The following is a 26,372-nucleotide window of genomic DNA, read 5'->3' as shown; positions in this document are numbered from 1 at the left end:
CACCCTCATCTTACTCAAGTATTCAGAATATTACCATTGCCATCAATACACCAACCACCATGAATAACCAATTTGAAGCTCTTAATGCACCTAAAAATTGATTTATACTCTTTCTTTCTCAATTCTTATGAACTAAAAACAACATCTCTTTCACTTTCTCTCTATATTCATCCAAAAAAACCCAAGATTTTGATTCTAAAATTTTTATGGTTCATAGAGCCATTGAAGCTTACGATTCTTAGTGGGTCACTTTTGTTTGAGATTATGGGTGCTTGGAGAAGACTTATGTGTGCTAAACAAGTTATCTCACTGGTTGAAACTATGAAATCAGTTTTTTCTCCCAGAACTGTTCATCCAGACAACTTACCAGTAAGTCTTCTCTAGTATTTTCGATATTTTTTCAAAAACAAAAGTAAGCTGATACTTACAAAGGAAGACTTCCAAAGAAATCATGACTTAAATGGAAGACATCTTGAAAGTCTTCTGGCGGACGACTTCTGTGGAAGTCTTCTACGTCAATGTTTAATAAATTTTCATTTTCTCTATAACTATAAAAAATTTATAACATTTTCTTGTTAATTCATGTATATTAATCAATAATGGGGCTCCTGAATGAAATTCATAACTTAATTGATTTTAATTATGAGGTTAGCAACATTCATGTTTATTAACTTTTCTAGCTAATTCGAGAAGACATTCCACGGAAGTCCTATACTTTAGTTTTTGTAAACTCGTTAAATAACTTTAAGATATTTATTTTAACTTTCAATAGGGTTAAGTAACTTCAAGATTACCGAGTTATATGATTTGTATGTCTTCTTAGATCATTAGATATACTTTTTAATTTTCATGAGAATTGAAATTTCAATTTCACTTAAAATTTAAGTTTTCCGCCTAAATTTTAAGTTCTCGCTTAAATTTTCCGCTTATATTTTATTTTTCCGTTTAAAATTAAGTCTTCTGAGCAGACTTCCCAAAAAACTTCTAGTGAAAGTTCTATATGTTTGAACTTATGTAAGTTTTGATATTTTGTGAATTTGAATAAGTTTTCTTAGAATTCTTCTCCTTTAGTGTTAGTAAATTTGATAAAATTTTGTGTTATTTTATTTTGCTATTAAAGTTGTATTAATAACTTCAATAAGTTCAAGCATTTTTGGCAAGATAATATTGTAAACATGAACATATTTACTAAAATTTTCATTAATATCTCTTCAATTTATAAAAGAATTCACAACTAAAAAAGTACACACATAAATCACAAAACATGCCATAAATAAAATTATTACACATGGAGTTAGAGATTATTCCTCTTGACATGTGAGAAGACTCCGTCAGAAGACTTCTAGAAAGTCTTATAGGGAATTATGTTTTAGAAGACTCTGTCAGAAGACTTCCAGGAAGTCTTTCGGGAAGACTTCCAAAATTTGACTCAGATCTGAAAAACCTGCATATCCAAAAACGTTCAAATGCCTTCAAAACAGAGAAAATGGGTAGAAAATTAGATAGATCTATCTTTATAAAACAAACAATAAAGATATCCAACATTTATAGATCTACCTTAAAGGAGTGGAAAATGAGAACCATGTAATAAAAAATCTGCAAAAACAAGATAAATTAGTGAGAAAGACATGAGACAAAAATGAAAAATTGATATAAGGTTTGGTATTTCCGAGTTCAAAGAGATTAGAGAGAGGTTGGAAAATTTTAGTTTGAGAAAAAGGTAAGAGATTTATGCAACAAGAAATTAACTAATGAAGAAAAATAAGACATGGAGACTTACCAAAACGCTCAAATCTGTTATGAAAGAAGTAACATGAAGTCAGAAGACTTTCAGGAAGTCTTCAGGTGCATTATATTTTAGAAGACTTTCGAGAAAACTTCCCAGAAGTCTTCCTGAGTCAGATCCAGATCTGAGAAACCTGCATATCCAAACTCAGATCTGAAAAACCTGCATATCCAAAAACATTTTAAATTAAAGATATTAAAATTTTTAATGGCTTCAAAATAGAGAAAATGAGTGAAAGATTAGATAGATTTACCTTTATAAAATACATAAAAATAGATATCCAAAATTTAAATGAGTGAAAGATGAGAATCATGTGATAAAACATCTGCAAAAATAAGATAAATAAGTGAGAAAGACATGAGAAAAAAAATGAAAATTGATATAAAGTTTGGTGTTCTTAAGTTCAAAGAGATTAGACAAAGGTTGGAAAGTGTTAGTTTGGGAAAATGTAAGAGCTTTATGCAAAAAGATGTTACCAAATGGAAAAAAAATCAGACATGGAAATTTACCAAAATGCTCAATTCTGTTATGAAAGAGCAAACATGGAAGAAAACTCCGTTAGAAGATTCCAGGAAGTCTTCCGAGAAGTCTTCCGGAGTCTGACCCATATCTGAAAAACATGTATATTCAAACCTTGATCTGAAAAACTTGCATATCCAAAAACGTTCAGATGGCTTCAAAAAGAAAAAATGAGTGGAATATTAGATATATGTACCCTTATAGAACACAAAAAAAAAAGTAGATATCCAAAATTAATAGATTTACATTTAAAAGAGTGAGATGAGAACCATGTGATAAAAAATCTGCAAAAACAAGATAAATTAGTGAGATGAGACAAAAAAATGAAAAATTCATATAAAGTTTGATGTTTTCAAGTTTAAAAAGATTAGAGAGAGGTTGGAGAGTTTTAATGAGAATCATTATATTTTTGTTGCAGCCATTTGAGAGGAAGAAATAGAATGTGTACATTTTTTTTTATATGGAAACAAAATTTTTCTATTTAGGTTAAATATTTTTGATTTAAAAGATTTTGAGGGAAGTTTTTGACCAAAAAAAAAAAAGACTTTGAGGGAAGTTTTCTATTAGAAGAAATTTATACCTTAAGCTTAAATAACTAACTAAATAGAAGAAAAAAAACATTGAAATTGTTTAATATACTCTAAGCTAAACCATATAGGTCAAATTTTAATATTCCAAAAAAATGTCAAACTTCTGAAATCCTAACCCTAAAAATACAAATAATACTACAACATATGTTACAAAACCCTAAACCAAATAATACTATGACTCACTTTATTCACTCATATGTGTTGAAAACTATTCAACTTTACTATATCTTAATTTATATGATTTAAAAATGTTCATAGTTGCATGATTTCATTTTTTCACCCATTAAAATATTTTTAATAAAGTTTATAAATTATTTTTAAGATCTACAATATGAGAAGACTTCTTGGAATACTTACAAAATCCCTAGAAGACTTCCAGGGGTTATATTCGTAAAAGTAAATTCTGTTTTTTTTTTGTCATAATGGGCTACTTGTAATTTCACTAACCTTTTGGATTAGTTTTACATTCGATCAAGTTGGGGTATACCCTTTGTGTTTAAAATCAAATTATGGGTCATATTTGGCAATTTTCCCAAATTTTATTTGCTATCGTTTTATCGGTGAAGGCACATGTTCATCCTAGAGGTGAACAGAAGAAAAACTCAAAAATAAAAGGTAGGCTAAGATGTGTGTGTTTCTATTCGAAGGACAAAAAAGAAATTAATACATATTATATCTATACTATTATTTGTGAAGTTTTTTTTTCGCATTCGAGCTTCCACGTTGAAAGTTATAGTGTTAATATTATTATATCCTTAATAAATAAAATATATAAATTAGTCAAAAAATAAAAATATGAAATCTAAATAAGTGATTAAAATTATCCAAAATCTAAAAAAACAATATTTTAAAACAAAAAGATAATTCCTATATATATTAAGATGTTCTTTGAAAAAAAATGTTCATAAGAATTTGAAAATGAAAAAAAATACATAACTAAATATTAAAAAAGTAAAATTCTTAATTTTATTTTGAAATTTACTTTACCAAAAAAAATTTAAAAAAAAAATACGGAAGAATTTTTAAAAGAATACATACTTAATAATTATATAGTTCTAGTCTTTTAATTAGTAATGAATGTATTAATAACTAATTATATAATTTGCATGCCCACATGCACGGCCGAAATATATTATAGCCATTAGTTTTTTACGATTAGTCTGTTAATTACCGTGTTTTATGGTTACTAGAGCTTTTTTCCGCGCTACGCGCGGATTATGTACTATAAACTTATTTTACAAATTAGATTTTTATGTTCCTATTGATCTTATTTTGTACTTTACATTAGAAATACTGTTCGAATGTTTGATTCGGTTCAATGTGATTTTCTTATTTCAATAGTTTACCACATTTTTGTTTTTTGATGCGAAAGTGAAAAAAATTTGTTTGGAAACAGTTTTTAACATGTTTTTATTGTGTTGTAAAAAACAAAAAAAAAAACATGTTTTTATTGTTAAATAGTAATTCATATAAATGAGCTAAAATGGCTAATACGATTAAAATGGCTAAGAAGAATAAGTAATTTTAACTATCTTCAACCCTATTTTAATTTTTGATTTATTTTAGAGTTGTTTTTGCTTCAATCCTATTTTATTTCTTAATTTAAAATGAATAATGAACAATGCTAATTCACATTTGAAGATATACTATTTACATTTTCATTTTTGAAGATGAACTTTTTACTTATTTTGTATATTTTGTAAAATATATTATATACGTTAATATTATCCAATTAAATTCAAAGTCTCGACTCTTATCTATTTAGATATTGATATCGAAGAATATGAAAATATTAATTTTTAAGAATTCTTACCCTGTTTAAGAAGAATTAAAGATAAATAAATTAATATTTTATTTCAAAACACTTTTGTTAATCACTTATAGAAGAAATATATACATAGTGATTTTTTAAAAAAATGAAACTATATGTTTGTTTATTTATGTTATATAATCAATTTATTGTATGATAATATTTCATTTATATTAAATGATAATTATGTCAGATTATTGTTAAAATAAAACAATTTTGTAACATGAGTGAACATAAAATAGTGAAAGATGTTATTAATAATTAATTAGAGATATAACATACTTGGAATATTATTTTACAGAAAGAAAATAAAATCAACTATTAAAGTAAATACTACTTCATCTTTTCTTCATTTTAAAGAAAGTGAATAAAATAAAATCAATCATTGGAAATGTCCTCATTATTATTATTATTTTTGCTACAGTTGAACTACTACACTTTCGTGCTTTATTTTCAAATATAGTTTTAAGTATTTTACACGATAATAAAAATTGTGTTTTGTTTGCATTGTTTGTTTTTCTACTGCGGTTGAACTTTACTTTTGTACTTTTATTTTCAAATAGAATTTAAAATATTGTATATGGTCATTTAAAAATTATGTATGATAATTTCAATACTGTATTTGAATTTAATGTACAGACATCATAAGAAGCTAATGTTGCCAAAAAAAAAATTAATGGTGCCAAAACATATTAACTTACTTTCAACTTCTCAATTTTCCAATCGATAAAAATATGTATTGACTAAAGTGTCATCACTTAAAATGCAGAAAAAAAAAATAAAGAGCCTTGATAGCCTTTCCATGAAAAAATTGCTTGTGTATCTAAAACTACAACACCATCTTTGAATACACTAAAGATTAAAAGTTAGAATGCCTAAAAGGTCCATTGAGCTCTCATTAGACTCTATGAACGTCTAATGATTTTGTGCTTAAGACCAAAAGTTTGGACGAACCAGTACCTAAGCTACCATTGGCTGATATGCCGGGAGAAGCTTTGGTCAAAGCCAAAAATGCCTGCCTCCTCTCCAAATATATAACACCTTTGTCAGGTGTGGATGTTCCAACAGCTTTACCGGACTTTCCATCGTCTTCTAAAAAATCTTGTTTTACTGATTTCTTCATCGACGCAGCCAATGCACCTCATTCTGATCTTGAACTCTTCATAATCTCTTAAAAAAGAAACCAAGAGTTAAGTTTCTGATAATGTTATGGATATTCTTAAAGACTTTGTTTACTTACTTTCATGGCTCTACGTTCTGTTGATAGGAGACCATTTAGGAAACTGATCCAACACCCACGAGAAAGCAAACCAGATCTCACATATCACAGATGTTAGCAATAGACCGTAAGCACTGTCCACTGGATGGGTGATACGGTAGTGGAAAAACAAAGCCAAGATGGTTAAACGCATGATGATAACGATTCTGTATGAAGTAATTTTTGTCCTTGGGATAGGAATCAAAACAGAAAGCACATCTGTAGCAGAAGCAGCCTCTGCGTTCCTGAAAAAATGACACAGGCCAGTCAGTGTCTCAAACTTTCTGGTGATTAATATACAAAGACTATGTTGTTCCATGAGTGAGAATGTGCTTACAGTGATATATCTTCAATGTGCTGTTGGGGAGGAACCTGAGCATCAGGGTCTTCAGCTTTTGTTGCCTTTGCATGTTTCTTCTTCTTCTTGCTCTTCTTGTCTTTCCAGCTATCAACTCTGTTCTTCCATATAGGATTTCTATATTCATCGTTGAGTTCTTCAACAACAAATCAAAATTCCATTGGTTAGCTTCTAAAACTAATTAAACTCATCAAAATTTTAAACTTTTGGATATTAGTTCTTACCACTGTCTATTGTGGAGACTGTACTTATATGTCTAGCATAAATTCCAGAATCCTACAAAAATGAAGAAGAATTATTTCGAATCTTATTATGACATAAAAACGACACTAATTATATAGTACACACCTGAGGAGTGTTACTGATGTGTGTTGCAACAGTGGATTGGTGTTTAGATGTCTTTGTCTCAACATCATCAAGCACATTCTCTGAGGAGTAAGCAAATAAAATATCATAAATTGTGAAACTACTTTTAACAAAAAAAAAAAAGATACAAAATTTATGGAAAAACATTTGAAGAAATGTGATAATTACCATCGTAAGGCTTGCCGCTACGCAAGCAGATTCTTCGACCTTCTTTGAATTCATGGCAAGCAACGAAGAACTCTCCGTTTGATTCCACACCAGTCTCCTCTCCGCAAGTGTTGCAGACCGGAGACTTGGACTCAATCATCTTCGTTTTCCCTTGAGAGAGAGATAAGAAGGTACGTTATGGAGGAGATCTGAAACAATAGGGGTAAACATTTGATTATTAACTTTGTAGAGTTTTCGCCAGAATAACTGAAAGAAAGATGAAAATAATCCATTGAAGAGCTCAAGCAAGGTTTGATTAGAGCAGTTAGTGGTGAAAGTATGAGTTCAAACGGATTTGGAGAGAAGAGCAAAGGAGGATGTGGAAGTCTAAAGGTAAGAGAAGAACGGTAGAATCACCAAAAAAAGAAAAGAGAGAATGAGTCGACAAAGCTAAGAGAAGAAGCCCTAAACAAACTAAGGAAATGTAAAATAAGAAGCCCAAAACAAAACACGAAGCCCAAATCAATATTAAACAAAAATGACATGGATGATTGATGCAATATTACTGGCTGATTTTCTGATCCTAGGTGGCATAGCTCATAAGGCTTGTTATTCTCCTTTTAGTATAGTTTAGATTGTTGTCAGTTTGCTAATAATTTAAGGGAGTTTTGATGCAATTTGTCATATCCCAATAATTTTAATTTAAGCCCTTTAATTTGATGCAAGGGTGGAAACTTCTTTGGTACAGTGGTTTAACTAAGAATTCATTAATGCTTCTATATCAGAAAGTCTGGGTTTTAATTCCCGAAAAAGACAAAATTATACGAATTAAGAGAGAAAAAGACTTACAAGAGATCTGCATCATTGCACAAGGAGTACCGTCAAGCGTGGATCCCATAGGGCGGCTCAGGTGATGCAGTCATGCCTGAATCAGCTCAGGTGAAATAGTCATGCCTGAATCGGCTGTAAAATCGTTTGTAATATTTCTGATAGTTGTAATAGCATAATTATCCAATGTAAAAAAAAAAAGTTATCCCTCTTCTTCCCTGTTCACAGACATCAATATTTCATCTATCTTCTTTTGATGTAATTAAGGCTGGGCAAATAAACCGAATCCGAAAACTCGAACCGAACCCGAACCGATAAAAATGAATCCGAACCGACCGAACCCGACATAAAAACCGAATGGATCTTGTTTTATGGTATTTTGGGTTATGGGTATTATCCGAACTGAATCCGAACCTAAATAGATATCCGATAGAACCCGAAACATTCAAAATTTCCAAAAAGAACTTGTACCAAACATGATATCAATTTCTAATATGTATTCAAAATATATTGAACATCTAAAATAATTATATATTATATGAAGATTGATGGTTGAAGGTGGCGGTTGAATGTTGAAGTTTTTAGATTTGGGTTTTATTTTTCATTGAATAATGTTTTTCATTTCATGAGAACTTGATTTTCGTTTCATGTTTTCATTTATTTGGTTTTCTTTCGATCAATAACTATGTTTACCTTTTACTTGATTTTGAATGATTACATTTGATGTTCCTTTCTTTTTTTTTTGAACCGATTTTATTTATGTTTTAGTTACAAAATAGGTAGAAATCAAGTACTTTAAAACCAAAGAACCGATTTTAGTTACTTTTTGGTTACAAAGTAGATATAAATCAGGTACATTTAAACCGATTGCGACCCGGACCTGAAAGTATATCGGGTTATACCGGTTCTTTAAATACTAAACCCGACCCGAATCCGATAGAACCCGAACCGATCTCAAACCGAATTTTAATATAATCCGAATGGAGCTGATTTTGATAAACCTGAAAAACCGAAATCCGATTGGACTAAACCGAAACTCGATTGGGACTCCGAATGTCCAGGCATAGATGTAATATCTTTTTTCGCTCAATCCTTTGGCTATTTTTCTTAAAATTTCAGCTTATCGGATTTACTCTTCGCTTGGCGATTTTGTTGTGCATAATCAAAACAAATTGGGACTGTTCTTCATGTTTATCTTTCCCTATTTGTTTTGAGTTTAAAAAAAGTTTATTTTCTCCTCTTTCGCATTAAATTGTGATTTGCACTTAATCCTTTTCTGAAAGAATCGATCTTTACTCTCTGTTTGAGAAGCCAATAGATGGCTCTAGTAAAGTCTCTGAAGGGAAATGAAGCGGTGATGTGGGATTTGATTTCGGCTGGCTTTAACGGAGACTTGGCAAAGCTGGCATCTTCTCTATATTGAAGATGGTCTAGCAAAAATCTCTTGTTTGGTCAATCGATCTATCTTAGAGTTATTATTCGATGGACATGGAGTTTTCTGAACACAAGCAAAGGATTGAGCGAAAGTTGGAGGTTGAAGAGTGCAAAGTAAAGAGGATGCAATATGGTGATGGAGGAGCTGTAGCTTCAATCAGGGGTGGTTCGTTGGCGGGCGCCGGAGATACAGTTTTCAGATCTGCATGTTAAATTTTGAACACGTATTGTATTTCTTTTTTTTCTTAAGCTGACGCGTGTGTGTTACGTCGATGCTCAATTGTACTCTTCTTTACTTGCTGGAATTTAATAAAATCCAGAATGTTGACAAAAAAAAACCCTTTAATTAATTTATATTTTGATTTTATGGATTAGATATTTTGGGGAAGAGAATCTTCTATGCCAGTCACACATATCACAAACAAAAATACAAAACGTTAGCTTCAGTTTCTTTGTGTTACGTTTCCGACAAAAAAAAGATGGGTGAAATCGGAGCCAAGCGATGGAACTTCGGAGCCAACGAGGTGGTCGAACGTTCAAGCTCCTTAAGCATTCGTGAGTATCTTAATACCTTAATCAGTAACCTCGACGAAGGTGGCACCAGACCCGTCATCGCCCTCGGACATGGCGACCCTTCTCCGTTCCCAAGATTCAGTACTGATCCATCAGCTGTTAAAGCCATCTGCGACGCTGTTAGCTCCACCAAGTTTAACAACTATTCTTCTGCTTCCGGTATTCCTGTCGCTAGGAAGTAAGATTACTTCCTCTTCTTTTTCCTTTTTTTATATGTTCTTGTCTTAAGGTGTAGTTTTGTTAGGCGCCATATCATTATTCGAGGGTGTCTTGTCTTAAGGGTCTGTTGTTGTCTGAATTCAAATCTTGATGACTTTGTGTTTCTCTTTTTTTTCCCCTTCAAATAGAGCTGTTGCAGAGTACCTCTCTCGCGATCTCTCTTACCAGATATCTCCAAATGATGTTCATATCACTTCTGGTTGTTTGCAAGCAATTGAGATTTTGATCTCCGCACTCGCAAATCCTGGTGCCAACATTCTGCTGCCTAGGCCCACTTACCCCATGTATGATTCCAGAGCGTCTTTCAGTCAGCTAGAGGTTCGTTATTTCGACCTCCTACCAGAAAATGGTTGGGATGTTGATCTCGATGCTGTTGAAGCTCTTGCAGACGACAACACCGTAGCTATAGTTGTTGTCAACCCTTGCAATCCTTGTGGAAACGTTTTTTCCCGCCAACATCTTCAAAAGGTGTGCACTTTGCTTCTCATTTTTCGTTTTTTTTTTAATCGCAAAGTTTTACTCATTTTTGGTATGTGGTGATGAAGATTGCAGAGACAGCTTGCAAGCTTGGAATACTTTTGATCGCAGACGAAGTTTATGACCATTATGCATTTGGGGATAAACCATTTGTGTCCATGGCAGAGTTTGCAGAGATAGTGCCTGTAGTTTTGTTAGGCGCCATATCGAAAAGATGGTTTGTTCCAGGCTGGAGACTTGGCTGGATGGTGACTCTTGACCCTCATTGCATCATGAAAGATTCTGGGGTTTGTTTCCTATCAGTTGATTTACTTTTTGGTTATGATTTAACTTCTGTGTCTTTTATATATTAGTTTGTTCAGTCTCTTACCAACGTCATCAACATTTCGACGGACGCCGTAACGTTCATTCAGGTATATTGATGGGATGCATTGGTGTTGTAACACATATCTCTGTTAGGAAACATGATTTTTTCTTTTTTTTTTTCCATCTGAGCCAGGGTGCCATTCCTGAGATCCTTGGGAATACGAAAGAAGAATTCTTCTCAGTGAAACTTGAAAAGATGAGAGAATGTGCAGAGATTTGTTATGAAGAGATTATGAAGATCCCTTGCATCACTTGCCCCAGCAAACCCGAGGGGTCCATGTTCACGATGGTAAAGAACTGAGGCAATCAGGTTAACTCATCAGTCAAAGCTCAATCTCAGAGGCTAATCCATTTGTTTATCGGTGCAGGTGAAGTTAAACCTGTCGCTACTCGAAGATATCAGTGATGATTTGGATTTCTGCTGCAAGCTGGCTAAAGAGGAATCGTTGATCATCCTACCCGGTAAAATATAGTAATCTTGTTAACGAGCTTTGTTGACAGTTACGGGCAGTTAAGATAATCAATGAGGCTCTTGCAGGTCGAGCTGTTGGGCTCAAGAACTGGCTACGTATCACTTTTGCGATTGAGCTGGATCTCCTCATAGACGGCTTTTCCAGGCTAAAGAACTTTTCCCAGAGACACTCCAAGAAAAAGCCATGAGTGTTAAGTCTCTCTCTCCTTCTCAAGAGTCCAAGCAAATTAGATTTTGCTTAGAAACTTCTAAAACAAGACATTGTAATAACTAGTAAGCTTTGTTTTTCCTTTGAACAAAAATATGAACCAAGTGATGCCAAGCAGCAGCTGTTACCATGAGGTTCTCTCTTTGTCAAACACTAGCAATGCAACAAAAATTTAATAGCAGCCATCCCCATGAAATATCATATCAGTTGCTTTTTTTTTTTTGAGCAACTATCATATCAGTTGCTAGGATGCGAGAATCTAGATTGAAAATTATAAAAAAATTGAAAATTCCAAAAAAAAACGAGTTAAAAAGGATAATATAAGGCGGTGAAACGTTTGAAAACAATTATGAAAATATACGAATATGTGGGGTTCGAGATTTAGTCTCTTTCATTAACTTAATATATCATTTCTTGGTGGACAATTTATGTACGATATTTGAATCCAAGGATAAAATTGTGTGAGACTGTTTAGTATTATCCAAAGAAAAAGTTCTTTAAAAATACACAGATTAATTTTTATTTACCAATAAAATACACAAACTATTTTAGACTTTTGTTTAATACACGAGCTAATTTTTGTTGCCTATTAAATATACAAACTTTTGAAATTCGTAGATTTTACACATCATTTTAGACGAAATCAATTCTGTTTTAAAGAAGTGATGATGATGTTAGTGTTTAACTAAACATGTGGTTAAACTGTGAAAAGAGAAATTCTTAAAAATGCACTAACTAATTTTCATTTACTCATAAAACACACAAACTATTTTGAATCTCCGTTTAATATATACACAAACTAATTTTCATATCCTATTAAATATACATTTTAAAATTTTACAGATTTTACACTTTAATTTAGAAAACGTCAACTATGTTTAATAGAAGTAAAGAAGACATTAATGTTTAATTAAAAACATATTTAAACTATAAAAAACACACTCATCCTCAGTCAAAAATTATTTAAAAGTCAACTATGTATAATTATTGTGTTTACCACAATTTTCTCCGATTTTAGTTGAATTCAAAATATTTACTTCATGAATTATTATCATTATTAAATATGTCAAACAAAATATTAATATTATTTTTTGCGTATGTGTGGGTTTAGAATCTAGCACATAATAAATTAGAGACAAGTATAATAAAGTTTTGAAAATATTATTCTATTAAAAAAATAAGAATGTAGTATCGCCACACCTTTCTTTGTTTGCCACGAGACTATTTAAGTAATAATTAACATATTTTAACATTATAATTAACATTAAATATAAAATTTATATTATAAATCACAAAAAACTATTTTACTGAGAGCATCTCCAACCCATTGCTATTTTCACCTCTATAATAGCATTTAGAGGTGAAATTGCTCCAACCCATCTCTATTTCTTCCTCTATAATAGAGATCTCTATTTTTTCCTCTTTATAGAGGAAGAAATAACATTCCTCTATTTTTTACTCTATATTTTAGAGATTGCTATTTTAGGGGAATACATTAGAGCATATCTCACTTCTATTATAAAGTTTTCCTATTTTAGAACTGAAAATAGCAAAATACATCGGAGATGGTCTGAGGGATATTTCAGAATTGGATTTTAGATTTAGTGGCACAACACACGATTTATCGTTAAAGATCCTGCTTGTAATCTATTTGCCTCGGTAGAATCGCTTTTGTTTACCTAGAAAGAAGAAAAAACTTTTGCTTCTGATATTCCATGTCAGCATTATCCTCATGCACCAGATTTTCTGAGTCGTGTCTGTATTCTTAACCTTACGCTCAATCAAAAACAGAGTCAAAAATCAACATTTTTTGTTCACTAAGTACAGAGTTCGCGATGACAACAGTAGCCTCCGGCTTCGTATCTTTCTTGCCGGCGCTCAATCTGGTGAGACAAATCGACCAAGATGCATCAACTCCTTCTTACCCAACCTGTTTTCTCTAACCATCTCTCGAATTCAATACATTTTTCAGGCCAAATCTCGACGGTCATGTCCCAGCATTCGAACTCGGTCTGCATGTCTTCCAGTGGTTTCAGCATCGCTAACCCAAATCGAAGTAGACACAACAACAACAACAACAACAACAAGCCTCTGTTCAAGTATTGTCTCGTCAAAACCAATCTCGGAGGCCTTGCATAACATATCTCTAGCAGATCTGGATCCAGGAACCGCAAAGCTCGCGATTGGGATCTTGGGTCCTGCCTTATCAGCTTTTGGGTTTCTCTTTATTTTGAGGATTGTTATGTCTTGGTACCCGAAACTCCCAGTTGACAAGTTCCCGTACGTTTTGGCGTACGCTCCGACCGAACCAATCCTTGTTCAGACGAGGAAAGTGATTCCACCACTTGCAGGAGTCGATGTAACTCCAGTGGTTTGGTTCGGACTTGTGAGTTTCCTTAGTGAGATTTTGGTTGGTCCACAGGGACTTCTCGTTCTTGTTTCTCAACAACAAATTAGCTAGAATCTGAGAATCTTACTCCGTAATACATTTGTTTTTGTACACTCTTTTGGCCTCTGTTGATGGTATATCTTTCTGTATGTGCTGCTCATTATTCTTTGAATTCTGGGCATCCATATTTTGAGATTTTGGTCTGTTCGTTTTGGATAGATGTTGCATTAAGATGCAGATACTCTATTTTTTTTTTTTTTTGACAAAGATGCGAATACTCACAATGTTGCCTTTATAATGGAAATCGCAGTCATTTACAATTCAGTAATAACCCCAAGTTATTCTCTCCTTTTTTTATATTTCTCTCTCTTTATAAAACTAGTTAGATTTTGACCATTGCTTGAATAACTCCAACAACTAAAAACAGTGCTTTAATAGTATAGAATTCTTTTTTTTTCAAATAATCTCTTTTTATAAAACATTTTTACATCCGCAACATCTAAAATGTTTAACATCTGATACAATGTAACAGCGGGTTTGGTGAAAGATAGAAGAAGATCAAAGATGATCAAAGAGAGAGATGATAGAAGGAGGTGAGGAGATGACGAAGATAGATGAAGATGAGAATAGCATGAAGGAGATCAGAAATAAAGAGAATCGGAAGAAGAAGAAAATAAAGACATTTTATAATGATATTTAGAATTTAGAGAGTCTAGTGGTATTGGTTTATAGATTATCATATTTTCACTAAAATCTAGTAATACTTGGGTTATGATTTTATAATTCTATACAAAATCATTTGTTAATTAAAAAGTTTAGATTTTAGTGATTCTATAAATGTATTAAAATTAGTATTATTGAGAATTGTATTCTTAACTATTTAACTCATAAAACGAGATTTTGATAATACTACATATATCCTTCGGATTTTTAAAATCATTATAGTTATTTATTTTCATAGTTTGTGGCAATATACAAAATTCTCTCTAAGTCTTTTTTTTTTGATAAAATGTAAATTATAATATCAAATCAAAGTTTGAATACATCCGTTATATAACCGAAAACTTCTATGGCCAAAAAAAAAAGAAAAACCAGGGAGAAGCCAAAATTTAGCCAAACAATTAGCACTATAGAAATTAGCTATGGGCAAACCAAAGAGAAAGGAGTTGATCACAGCCTTTCCGATGTCTTCTTGCCAACAATGTGTCTCTGATGACTCTATCCAATTGCTTGAACGAAGCTAATGGAGCAGTTGAAGGTGCCCCATGTCGTCTGTCGTTCCTTTCCTTCCATGTGAGATAGATAACAGCATGACAAACGAGCTTCATAAGGGTCCTAGTCTTGACAGATGAGTGTCCATTTAACAGCCAGTCTATAAGCTCGTCCCAAGATTTGAAAGGTTGATAGGTAAGACCAAAGCGTCTCTAAGTCTTTCCAAATTCAACAAATTTCTATACTGTTAAAATCAACACTTTATATAGTCATATAGATCTAACTCCCACTAACATCTCCAAAGTTGATTATTTTTTATTGATTAGGTAAAGAACTACATATAAGTGTTTGTAAACTAAACTGGAAATACACAACCAAATACATAACAAAATATTAAACCGGGATGAGATAATTGAACCATAACTCATGTAACAAAAGTACTTGGTGAAAGTTCTTGCAGCAGTTGTTGTAGTGTTTTTTGCACCATTCCTTGCTCCGCCACTCGTTGTTGCCTCGACGATCGTCTTCAGCTCGTCCCTTCCTTATTTTTTTATTCTTGACCAGCTTTGTTTGTTCTGAAAAGCTGATGAGAAAACTGCTTCCTAATTATGCTTTTGGTGGAAGAGGTGAGAAAATGGTGCTACTCCGAGTCTCCGAGACAAAATTGGTATTTAATTTATGATGATGGCATAGCAAGAGTGGCTATGAGTGAGCCAATTTTTTGTGCAGGAAGAGGGGACTGCTGCAATTGCTTCACCCTTGAGAGTGACTAACTTCTTTGATGTATATGAAATCCCTGAGGATATGAGAAAAGAGTCAAAGAGATGAGGATAGAAACTAATCAGTACTTGATAGAGGAATCTATGAAAAAGATTTCAGAGAGGACAACAAAGAGTGGATTGGATAATAAACATGTGAGAGAATTTTGGAGGGTTTATTTGATATTGTTATTGGCCCGAGTCGAATGGTTGTTAGAATGTATTAAAAACCATATGTAACAGGGTCATTTTCAACTTAAATATATCAAAGTCAAGGACCATGTACATAGTGTCTAAACATTAACATAACATAGTGGTGGTGGTGAACTTATTCAAGAAGTCTGCCGATGTCATATGTGGAGTATCTTCCACAGTACCCATCAGCTTGTCTTATTCTTTCTCGATGGATATTAACTTGTTAAATGTGATCATGCATTGTATTGTTTTTGATTCCAAAATTAAATCACTCTCAAGTGGGTTTTTCTTTTTTCTTGTTCGAAACCAAGACTGTACAAGTTAAGTTGCTGAGATTGAGGTTTTTGTGGATGTCGATGAAGGTGTTGGTATAGCGAGGAGAAGATATGGGCAAAGATGGAGACAGTAAGGAAGATAGTCGGATACAGTGTTGCCAGAAGCACAACATATTCTGAAGAACTGGAGGCACTTTACATGTTTACGGGTGTGGAACCCCATACATCAATGTTGGAGAAGGAGAATCAAGATATGGCACAAGTCAGTGAGAGACTTTACTTGCTAATGTCTGGTATTGGAATAAACAGAGCTTTTGTTGGGACTATTTTATGATCTGATCGTTTCTTTTTTGTGTTTAACATGAAAATGTGTATCAATTTAAGAGATGTTACTCACCAAAGGTGTTGGAGAAATAAAGAGATGAACAAGAGAGAGACTACAGAACCTGCAGAGGAACTATGGCTCACAAGAGACTATCTGATTTAAACTTCATCTTTACCAAAGATATTAATACGAAATAATCCCAATAAATAGATAACCAGAGAGACAACAACATCAATGACAAGAAACTGTTTGGTTTATTTGTGCAATGAATAAGCATTTTTTCTGATCAAAGGTCCACAAGCCATGAACTAGTTTTGTTTCTCCAGCAAGAAGATTGCACTCTAAGGGAAATAACAAAATAAAATGAGAGTTTTAAGACTGCGGAATCAGGCAATACTTCCATAGTCCATCCTTCCATGAACATTTGGGACATGATGGTTAGTCCTACGTCCTCCTACAAGCCAATTTAATTTACGGACAGTCTAAGACCAATCAGAAGCTGTGAACAAGAAAAAAAATAAGGTCTAGAGATAAATTAGTTATGGGTGAAATGAAGTACCCCAAGGGGCACCACTGGTATATGAGCTACTTCTGGGTGAGCGTTGACCCCCAGAACTAGTGTTGGACGGAGGAAGCTGAGCGTTGACGTGATTCCGATCTGTAGCCCTTCCAGCATTTGGTCTCCCATGATTGGAGCGTTGCTGCCCTAAGCGACTTGGAGAGTTCTGGGTGACATGAGGAGTGAATTGCGATCCTGGCATAAGTTGGCCAAATCTGGCATAAGGATCATTACTTGGAGGGCTGCCAATCTCTACTTGCGAAAAGGATTGATTGGGAACATATCTCCTGAAGTGTAGATCAAAAGTTACAAGCAATTACGCCAAATCAGATCCATCAAGACTGAAACAAAACAACAAGAAGCGAAAATGCTTCCAGGACAGAAGCTTAAATTTCTCTATCAGAGCACGTTCATGTGATAAACAATACATCATATCGTCTAACATCTTAAGTTCAAATTGCTTTTTACTGGGTCACTAAATAGTGTAGAAAGATTTGTTACTCTTATTAATTGCTTCAGATACACGTCCACCAAGAATCAGTCTTGTACAACGGTTCACACATACTGTACAAAGCACTGTATACATTTTCTAATAGAATGAATATATAAGTCCCATCAAGATGACTATTATGCACATAGATAATATCACAAATTCAGGAGGCATCAACATCAAGTATGGGACTTTATGCATTTCTATAATCTAGTTGAAAAAACCCTGATCCAAGTATAACATAGTTCTGATACTCAAGACGAACACATAGTCTGCACTGATAAGTTAGTATATATGAAAGATGTAGATCTAAGTATCACCGAAGTTACTCGTGGGGGTATATGTTCACGCATTCTAACAGAGGTTCAACAGCAAAAGAAAGAAAGGTTGTCTTTTAGGTTACCTTTGTGTTACCGGATTTGATGATGATGAGGTCGAGGGATTACTGTTGAACCTTCTGGAACTGGAGGCATCTGTTGAACCAAATTGCATTCCTCTACTGAATGCATTAGCAATAACACTTTCATCTGCGATATCTTCTTGTAGAAGCAATTCTTCGCTGTTCATGTAACAAAACTGTGCATATTAGAGTACTTCCAATTAAAGGATTAGAAGCAAGCATGTATCTTATGCGACTGCAAATAGCAGAATGAAAAAAGAGGTTGATATCATTTTAGCTGGGAAGATTAAACAGAACAGAGAATAACATCAAGCAACAAAGAATGATTGCCCTTTAAATGGAAACGTGATTGGTTCTAGATGTCACTCCACCGATAGCTTTTGATAGAGTTTCAATGCCCTTTAAATTTGTCTATCTAAGTTTAAAACCCAACTACCAGTTAACAATGATGAGAGATCAGGGACTGTGACATGCCTGGTCCGAATGGTTGAACTGAAGGCAATACACAATATCACTCATATTCTATATAAGCCTCTCCCAGATTTCTTCTATATATACTCGCAGAAAAGAGCTTTGACATTCTATAATCTGAAAATTAGGGAATATCTTGAATACTTGCCTGTAATTTGGGTCCCAATCTCCTGGATCAGGCACTGATAAGGCTTTTTCTGTATTCTCAATATGGGGACTAGTACTGGACCGAAGGGATGAGCTGGAAATGTTATGCGTAGAGTACCCAGGACTTCCTTGTGACTGTTTACGGTTTTGGAACCCAGGATCCAAATGTCGATGTGGAAGTGAACCAGAGAATTGCCCAGAATAACCCTCATTTTGATGCAAATTGTCCATCCCATGCCCCTGAGCTTGTGACAAGGAAGAATCTTGAGACTGAGAACCTCCAGAATATCCAACGCTTTGTCTTCTGTTAAATTGACTGAATGCTGCCATTTTCCCTAAAGGAGACCCGTGACAACTGTTTCTTGCTGGAGATGTCGGGCCATGGTGTCCAGGAGAGCCAGCTAAATATTGATTGTTTGGATTTGGTGGAGTAAATTGTGATGGACTAGTGCCGAGGGGTAGTGGAGCAAAATTTCCCGCGGATGGACTTGTACCAAGGCCATTTCCATGTGGATACTGCATAACCCTGCGTCTGGCATCAGGACTAGTTCCAACCATTGGGACACCACCTCTGTTTTGCATGTATAGGCCAGTATGATTCACAGGTGAATAATAGGCAAACATATTGCCGTTATCTCCATAGCTCCCGTAGCTACTTCCCTGTACGGCACCATCATTGTAGCTACCATAGCTTCCAATACTCCCATAACTATTTGCATGTGAATAAGGTATCATCTGAAAATGGGGACTATTGTGCATTGGGATTCTGGTTCTCCCTGATGCCTATAAGAGAAATAAATAACTTTAAAAAAGGAGGTCCACAAACAACTTGTAGGTGTTGAAAATATTCTATAGAGAAAAGATTCATACATGAGGAGAAAGACCGGCGGCAAACCAGTGCCCTCCACCTGGATGATGGTCAACTTTGAAATTTTGAGCAACATGCTACAAAGAAAATGGAAAGATAACAAGAACCAATTCAGCGAATAGAGGAATTTTAAACACACGTCGGTCCACAAGAAAGAACTGCATTTGTCTTTCAGCTAACTTTCTGCAAGATCTTTAAACTGTGAAGCATATGTATCCACCACAGAAGATTGAAATATCGGAAGAAAGTGCTAGAATGAAAAGTATCTTCAATTTATCACATGATTGTTTGGTTTAGAAAATGATGAAATAAAGAACTATTGGTATGACAGCAAGGCCACACAAGAAGTTTGAGACATAGGAATAAATTCAATCTGACTCACCACATGAGGTGTTTCTGGCGGAGGGTTGTATGGGCACGTAAAAGGTTCCCCGGTGATAAAAGGGTGTTTGGCGGCCTAAAGAAATGAAAAGTAGATGTTTTTATCCACTATGGGTAGCAACATAATATTAAGCCTTTAAAACAAGATATATAGATGACGTTAGCCAGGAAGTTCAATACCTGAAAAGGTGACCAACGTTTAGCTGGATCAAATTCAACAAGTCCTCTCAAAAAGTCTATAAGAGCTAACCGGATCTGAGTTTCTGTGATAGTTCATGAAAAAAAAACTGTCACCATGGAAGATAGTCCAGTGATTATCCCTGAAACTTATAACACTATAGGGTCCTGACTTTACCTTTGACAACATCGTCTTCAGGCAAGTTTATCTTGTAAGGATAGCCTTTTACAATTTCTTCAAGGTTCTTATGGCGGAAGTACTCTTTCCCAATATCTGGCTTTTTCTTTTCTCTCTGAATAAAAAGTAAAAAATGGCACATAGTTATCCAGAGAAAAATCACCAAAGTGAAAAGTTAATGACTATCTAAGAATAAAATTAATTTCCTCATGAAACGATCTAAGCCTTCTTTGTTCACTGACATAATTATCTTCCTCTGTTTTCAATATTTTTTATATTTTTGTTTGTCTCAGAGGTAAAGCATTACTTACAGCTTCAAATTCTTCTTCCGTCAGAGCCATATAAGCACTTTTGAGGCCACCATGAGTTCCACCATTCCCTAAATTGTGGACACTCCCAACACACTTAAAGAACTTATTCGCATTTTTTGCTTCCTTGAGCACATAATCAGGTGGTTTCTTTCTGGAAAACAGTATGACATAATATTGGTACAATCACAACATGAAGAAGAAACAGAATAACAAGAGTTCCTCGCTCCTAGAAATCTCGACACATTGATTAAATAAAACTGAGGACTTCATTGAGAAGCTAAAATAAGGACTGCTGAAAACAGAGGCCAAAGAAAGAATGACTGTAAGCACCAAGAGAAGGCTAACACAATAAAATAACCGCTACTAGGAAAATGCATGAGTACTAGTATTGACCCATCAAGGGTGCAAAACCCCAAAAAGAATTTCCCTGGCCCCTACAATTGTAGTCTGCTTGCTCATTTACCAAATTTATAATAAAAGATCATACCCCAGTATTTCAATCATACGCCTCATGATATCAAATTCTGAAGCTCCTGGAAACAGTGGTAATCCAAGAAACAGCTCGGCAACAATGCATCCAAATGACCACATGTCGATAGCTGTAGTGTATCTATAGAGTGGTTAAGCCTCAACATACAATCTCAAAATACTTTAAAGATATCATGTACCAGGGGAAGACAAAAGCAAAGAACTTCTGTTAGCATTAAAATTAACGCGGGACAGGAAAGTTATGAGTTTCCAAGGACAGTGATTCCGCTACCAACGACTTTGAGAAAATATTCTAATTTCGTTTATTATATATATAACTAAAAAGGATACTGATGACCAAGTAAAACTTCCGGCGATCTGTAGTAACGACTCTGTAGAAAGGAAAAAATAGGTAACTTAGTTCATTTGTTTGGTTTGACATAAGAGAATAGACAGATAAATAGGAAGCAAAAATAAAACCTGAATATATGAATAAACAGTCCGATCTTCCATGCACGCTGATCCAAAGTCGATTATCTTAATTTCAGTTGGCTTCACACTGATGCAATTGAAAAAAAAAAAATTCAAGTAAATTAAAGTTATGGACTCCAGTTGTGTGTATTGTATTGGTGGTAGAGAGTAGACCTGGCACACAGAAGAATGTTCTCTGGCTTCAGATCACAATGAATTATGCCAGCATCTTTCAAAAGAGCCAAACCAAGTAAGATCTATGGGACACCATAAGAAAACAGTCGATACAGTAAATTCAGACGCTAAAACAAACAAAATGGTGAAAACACAGATCTAGAAAATATAAATACCTGCTTAGAGAAGAGCTGGACTATGCTTAACGAGAGACCTCTAAATTGATTTATTTTTATGAGCTCATACCTAAACCACAAATTACCACGGACAATTGACTTATCATCAACACAAAAAAAAAAACTGTATACAGTTGGCATTAATGGAAATAAGAGGACAAACATATAGTCACAAAGACGGAGAAGAATACTTTAGTTATACAACTTACAGATTCATGTCCAGAAGTTCAAAGCATATGCACAAATGACGTTGATGTAAGAAGTAGTCGTATATGCGAACAATATGGTGCTTATCCTCTGGATCGTACTTCTTGTTTAGCTACAAACTCAACCGATCCAAAAATTATGAGACAAACCTCATACGATTTTTAGTACTAAGACAAAGTTATCATTCAAGTACAGAAGAATCTCATACCGTTGTTAAAATAGATACTTCAACCAGCGCCTGCTGATAGTATGCAGGCTGGTTTTTTATTACTTTTACAGCAACAAAGCTGTTTGTCTCAGGAACCCAGCATTTAGCAACCTGACCAAAAGTCCCATGGCCAAGAAGATCTTTGACAATGTATCTAAGAGCACGTGGTGAAGCTTAATCAAAAAGACATCTTTCGTAGATAGAAAGCGGTTCAAATTGTATGCCTCTAACAGCACAACAAAAGAAGGAAGAGTATCGGTGAAATGAAAATTGAAGATAACTAAGAGAATAGCAAACCTCTGCCGTGAGTCTGAACTGCTCAAATCATCATTTACAGCCAGAATTAGGTCGGAGTTGACATTATCAAAGCCATCATTGAGCACACCAGCCGATGGAGTAGTCAAGTACCGCTTGGGATTCAACTCTCCTCTATATTTGAACTGTGGATTGCATATTTTGTATGTCTCAACCAAGCCGCTAGTTAGTCTCACCACTACCTGCAAACAGACAATTATATTAAAAAAAAAAAAAAGAAGAAGAAGCTAATTTGAGCTCTGGAAAGTATTGGAACAGCAACAAAAATCTTGACTGTTACTATTCTCACGTAGATATACATTTCTGATGACTTGTCATAAATCAGAACAGTGATCAAGTACAAGATAAAGAGGTAGATAGAGCATGGAACACAAGTATAACCTCCTGTAAAGTTATGGCAAGAAAACAACAACATTTATCAAGTATCATCCACTACCTCTGTAGCAGCTAAGGTTAATGCACACTTAAGAAACACTGGACCAATCATTCAACCAGGACCCTAGCGAACCCCACAGTAAGAAAATGGAAAACATTTTGCATCAGATTCATAAATGAGTTGATTTTGGCTGGTGAATACCTAAAAGCATGAAGGACTCTAACCCGAACCTTGCATAAAAAGAGATATTTGTTGAACAACTATACATCCTTCATCTAAAGTACTATGGTAATTGCATTGAGCTGTATGTAGGACTTGGCAGTGTATCACCTACTTAAAATAGTTCATGAGATAGCATGATTTAGGTAGAATGAAAGAGTGGTAACATCTTCTAAGCAAACTTTATCATAGACCTCCTTTATTACTAGTGTAAGCGATAAAGACTGGACCTAGAGCTAGTTCTGGCAGCTTACAAACAACATTGGCTTACTTAACGAACATACAAGTATTGCGTTCAATTACTTAAAATCTAAGAGCTATTATTATCACACAGAGTTAAAAAGAGAGGCTTGCTTTAGTGCATTTGAAAGATGAAATGAAATGTGCAGAGCAATTCTCACCGACTTCTTCTTCTTTGCAGTAGCACGGAATGTCCCACCTGTGAAATCAGACTCATTCGGTGGGATGTAAGGCTTGAAAACAAACTGAACTGGCTGCCACGGTGTTGATGAGCCCACCTCACGAGCACCACCATCAATGTCATCCATAATCGGAACGAAGCAACTTGAGATAGATTACAATCACCAATTCTAAGAGCCGATTGACTCAAGTCCCATGCCCCGCTCTTTTCTTCATCAAATCAAACCCAAGTCAGCGCCCTTGATCGATGATCCATAAATCAACACAGGTGGTGTATTAAAGGAATCGACTTTGATGGAACACCAGCAAAAGGGTAAGGTTGGATGATTGATGTCGGAGGAGGAAGGACTCGCAGAGCAGCCCAGGGTTTGGGAGATTGCGAGGAAGGGAAACGAAAAGAGAAGAGAAGAGATAAGGAATCAGAGGGAGAGACAAAAGTGAATAGCTTTTTGATTCTGATTTTTTTGGTCTGAGGAAGATGAGATGAGTCGATTTGATTTCGTCTTCGATTCCACCACTCCTGGTTTTTGTTCTTTCTTCTCTCCTTCCCTTTCCTCTCCAGTTTTATTTATGTATATATATTAAGAGGGATTATTATTATTATTCCTTTAATTTTTGTAGATATTTTAATGGCAAAGAATAATTATTTTATTGATAATCCAATTTAGTTTTTGTATCATTTAGAACACTAACCATCCATATCAATTTGGTTAACTTAAATAAAATCTTCTAAAATTTTAATTTTTTTTTATTACATATAGCTATTTACCTAAGTTAGTGTAAAAACAATAAAAATAAGCAAATAATTTGAAAAATATTAGTAAATGCAAGAACTGATATATCAGAGAGATCAATATTCAAGATCCATATAAGTTTTATACACACTTCTCACTTCACACCTCTACATTCCAGATCCCAACCCTTCATACCTCCAGATTATGGCATTAGCCGGATTTTTGCTATGTAATAAATATACATTAATTGTTATTTCGACATGAGGTGGTGGACATTTTTTTTTACTTGTTTTGCATTTTGAAATTAGATATAATGTGACTAATATTTGTATCGATTTTTAGTTAACATGACTTATGACCTAATTGTTCATGTCATACATTGAAAGACTCAACCAAATATCTAAAATACTTTTTTCTTATTCATTGAAAATTTCATAGATACAAATTTTGATGGACATTACATTCATTTTGGCAAGTCCATCTTTATAATACCACTTACCCACACAGCCCCATTCTTCCTAATCATTAGCTTGTCTACCTCAAGGTTCATGGCGAATCCATTCTTGCTGAGTAAGCTCCCCGTAATCAAGTTTTTCCTCATGTCAGATACATGCTTCACATTTTACAGAGTAACTTCAAGTCCATATGTCATCCTCAAAATCACATTTCTGCAACCTTCAATTTTGGATACTGTATTGTTTTCCATGCACAACTACTCTTGAGTTTTGCTCACTTGATATGTTCTAAACATCGACCTATCGATATAAATGCGTGTGGTGGCTCTTGTATCATACCACCACTCCTTAAGGTTGTTCTCAACCATGTTGACTTCAGTCACCACTGTGCAAAGTTCCTCTTCAAAGAGATTGACTTGATCTTTCCCATCTTTGATCTTACTGCGGCACACATCATTCTTGTGTCTGATTTTTGTTACGGTATTGACGTTTTCCTTGAAATTTTTCACATTTGATTAAACGGCTTTCTTTTCAAGTTTGTTTTAAGAAGTTCTCAAGTGAACATCCATTTTGGAAGGCTAGCAGGAGAGTTTATCTTTGGCTTTCCTTTTGTTTTTCAACTCAATAATGCTGACATTGTGCTCTCTAGTGACGAGCTTGTCAACATTTCATTTCATGGATTCTAGTTGAAGTCTCATGATGATGTCTTTAAAAATTATTGGCTTCTTCTTGTGCTTTAGGTAGTTTTCGAAAGTCAGCTACGCTGAAGAAAGCTTCTCGATGAAGTAGTTCATCGTCATGTCTCGCAGATCGATATTCTCTTAGCAACAATTTCATGGCACAACAGCTGCAAAGCTTTAACTTGATAATGAGTTTTGAATCTATCATTTTGAAGTCAAAGAAATTCACAACTGCAAACTTCTAGTATTCAGCATCTTTGCCTCTCTACTTCCTGTGCAAAGATTTCCAGAGCTCTTTCACTGTCGAAATCTCATTGTTCTGTACAATTGGTTATTAAGACGAGCAAAAATTCATCTTTCAGAGAATGTTAGATTGCGTTTATATCTCAACACTCTCAAGAGTGTGAACATCCTCAATCCTGTGAGGAGAAAAGATTTGTCTTCCTTGATAAATTTGTCCAACTTTAGTGTTGTGAGGAAGAACAAAATATTTTTCAGCCATATTTTAAAGCTTTTGCCATCAAATTTGTCTAGTATCAATCCTGCAATGACTTTTTTTTTTGAACAAATCTGCAATGACTTATGTTTATTGATTGTTGAAGAGATTAATGTTTCAATATAATAGAATAAATGATTTAGTTAACCAGATTCTTTTTTATGCGATAAAACTTACATTAATATAAAATTGAGTTTATAGAGAAAACATAAATAACAAAACAAAATTATTAAAAGAAATTTGACCAAAATGTATTCAGTCAAATATATATTTATATATATATATATATAATTTCTTTAAAAGACTCAAAAAGAATTATGGCCCAAATAGCACACATGGAAAAAATAACCATAATAAGTTTTTTTTTTAAAGAGGTAAATGACAATTCAACTCCAATTTTATAGATATAAAAATTGAAAATTTTCT

General features: G+C 34.0%; 4 protein-coding genes across 5 annotated transcripts; 2 read left to right on the top strand and 2 right to left on the bottom strand.

Annotated features, from left to right (window-relative positions):
• Window positions 1-5,382: 5,382 nt before the first annotated feature.
• On the bottom strand, window positions 5,383-7,094 carry LOC125597436 (cellulose synthase A catalytic subunit 8 [UDP-forming]-like). Its single transcript, XM_048772183.1, has 6 exons — window positions 6,856-7,094; window positions 6,670-6,749; window positions 6,546-6,597; window positions 6,301-6,457; window positions 5,946-6,208; window positions 5,383-5,875 (listed from the first exon to the last, which is right to left on the bottom strand). The coding sequence occupies exons 1-5, from the start codon at window positions 6,992-6,994 to the stop codon at window positions 5,956-5,958; spliced, it is 681 nt and encodes a 226-aa protein (XP_048628140.1). The 5' UTR covers window positions 6,995-7,094; the 3' UTR covers window positions 5,383-5,875; window positions 5,946-5,955.
• A 2,381-nt stretch (window positions 7,095-9,475) lies between these two features.
• Window positions 9,476-11,589, top strand: LOC106384874 (tyrosine aminotransferase). The gene is made up of 7 exons (XM_013824789.2): window positions 9,476-9,847; window positions 10,017-10,356; window positions 10,434-10,652; window positions 10,719-10,778; window positions 10,865-11,020; window positions 11,100-11,193; window positions 11,270-11,589. The coding sequence occupies exons 1-7, from the start codon at window positions 9,576-9,578 to the stop codon at window positions 11,389-11,391; spliced, it is 1,263 nt and encodes a 420-aa protein (XP_013680243.1). The 5' UTR covers window positions 9,476-9,575; the 3' UTR covers window positions 11,392-11,589.
• Window positions 11,590-13,121: 1,532 nt separating this feature from the next.
• On the top strand, window positions 13,122-14,124 carry LOC106384873 (protein COFACTOR ASSEMBLY OF COMPLEX C SUBUNIT B CCB3, chloroplastic). The gene is made up of 2 exons (XM_013824788.3): window positions 13,122-13,297; window positions 13,384-14,124. The coding sequence occupies exons 1-2, from the start codon at window positions 13,247-13,249 to the stop codon at window positions 13,870-13,872; spliced, it is 540 nt and encodes a 179-aa protein (XP_013680242.2). The 5' UTR covers window positions 13,122-13,246; the 3' UTR covers window positions 13,873-14,124.
• A 2,624-nt stretch (window positions 14,125-16,748) lies between these two features.
• LOC106384872 (dual specificity protein kinase YAK1 homolog) lies at window positions 16,749-24,112 on the bottom strand. 2 transcript variants are annotated; one of them, XM_048772165.1, is made up of 18 exons: window positions 23,563-24,112; window positions 22,549-22,748; window positions 22,252-22,405; window positions 22,046-22,155; window positions 21,837-21,906; window positions 21,661-21,743; window positions 21,496-21,574; window positions 21,367-21,407; window positions 21,035-21,157; window positions 20,548-20,698; window positions 20,237-20,351; window positions 20,062-20,144; window positions 19,883-19,957; window positions 19,503-19,577; window positions 18,634-19,415; window positions 18,018-18,173; window positions 17,125-17,411; window positions 16,749-17,047 (listed from the first exon to the last, which is right to left on the bottom strand). In XM_048772165.1, exons 1-18 carry the CDS (start codon window positions 23,707-23,709, stop codon window positions 17,037-17,039), a joined length of 2,742 nt encoding a protein of 913 aa, XP_048628122.1. In that variant the 5' UTR covers window positions 23,710-24,112; the 3' UTR covers window positions 16,749-17,036. The 2 variants fall into 2 exon arrangements, with proteins under 2 accessions (XP_048628122.1, XP_048628121.1); XM_048772164.1 differs by having other exon boundaries at window positions 16,749-17,019.
• Window positions 24,113-26,372: the final 2,260 nt, after the last annotated feature.

Source organism: Brassica napus, unplaced genomic scaffold, assembly GCF_020379485.1.
Source record: "Brassica napus cultivar Da-Ae unplaced genomic scaffold, Da-Ae ScsIHWf_1459;HRSCAF=2050, whole genome shotgun sequence".
Lineage (NCBI taxonomy): Eukaryota > Viridiplantae > Streptophyta > Magnoliopsida > Brassicales > Brassicaceae > Brassica > Brassica napus.
The sequence above is the reverse complement of the archived record's forward strand: the minus strand, read 5'-3'. Positions and strand labels throughout refer to the sequence as shown.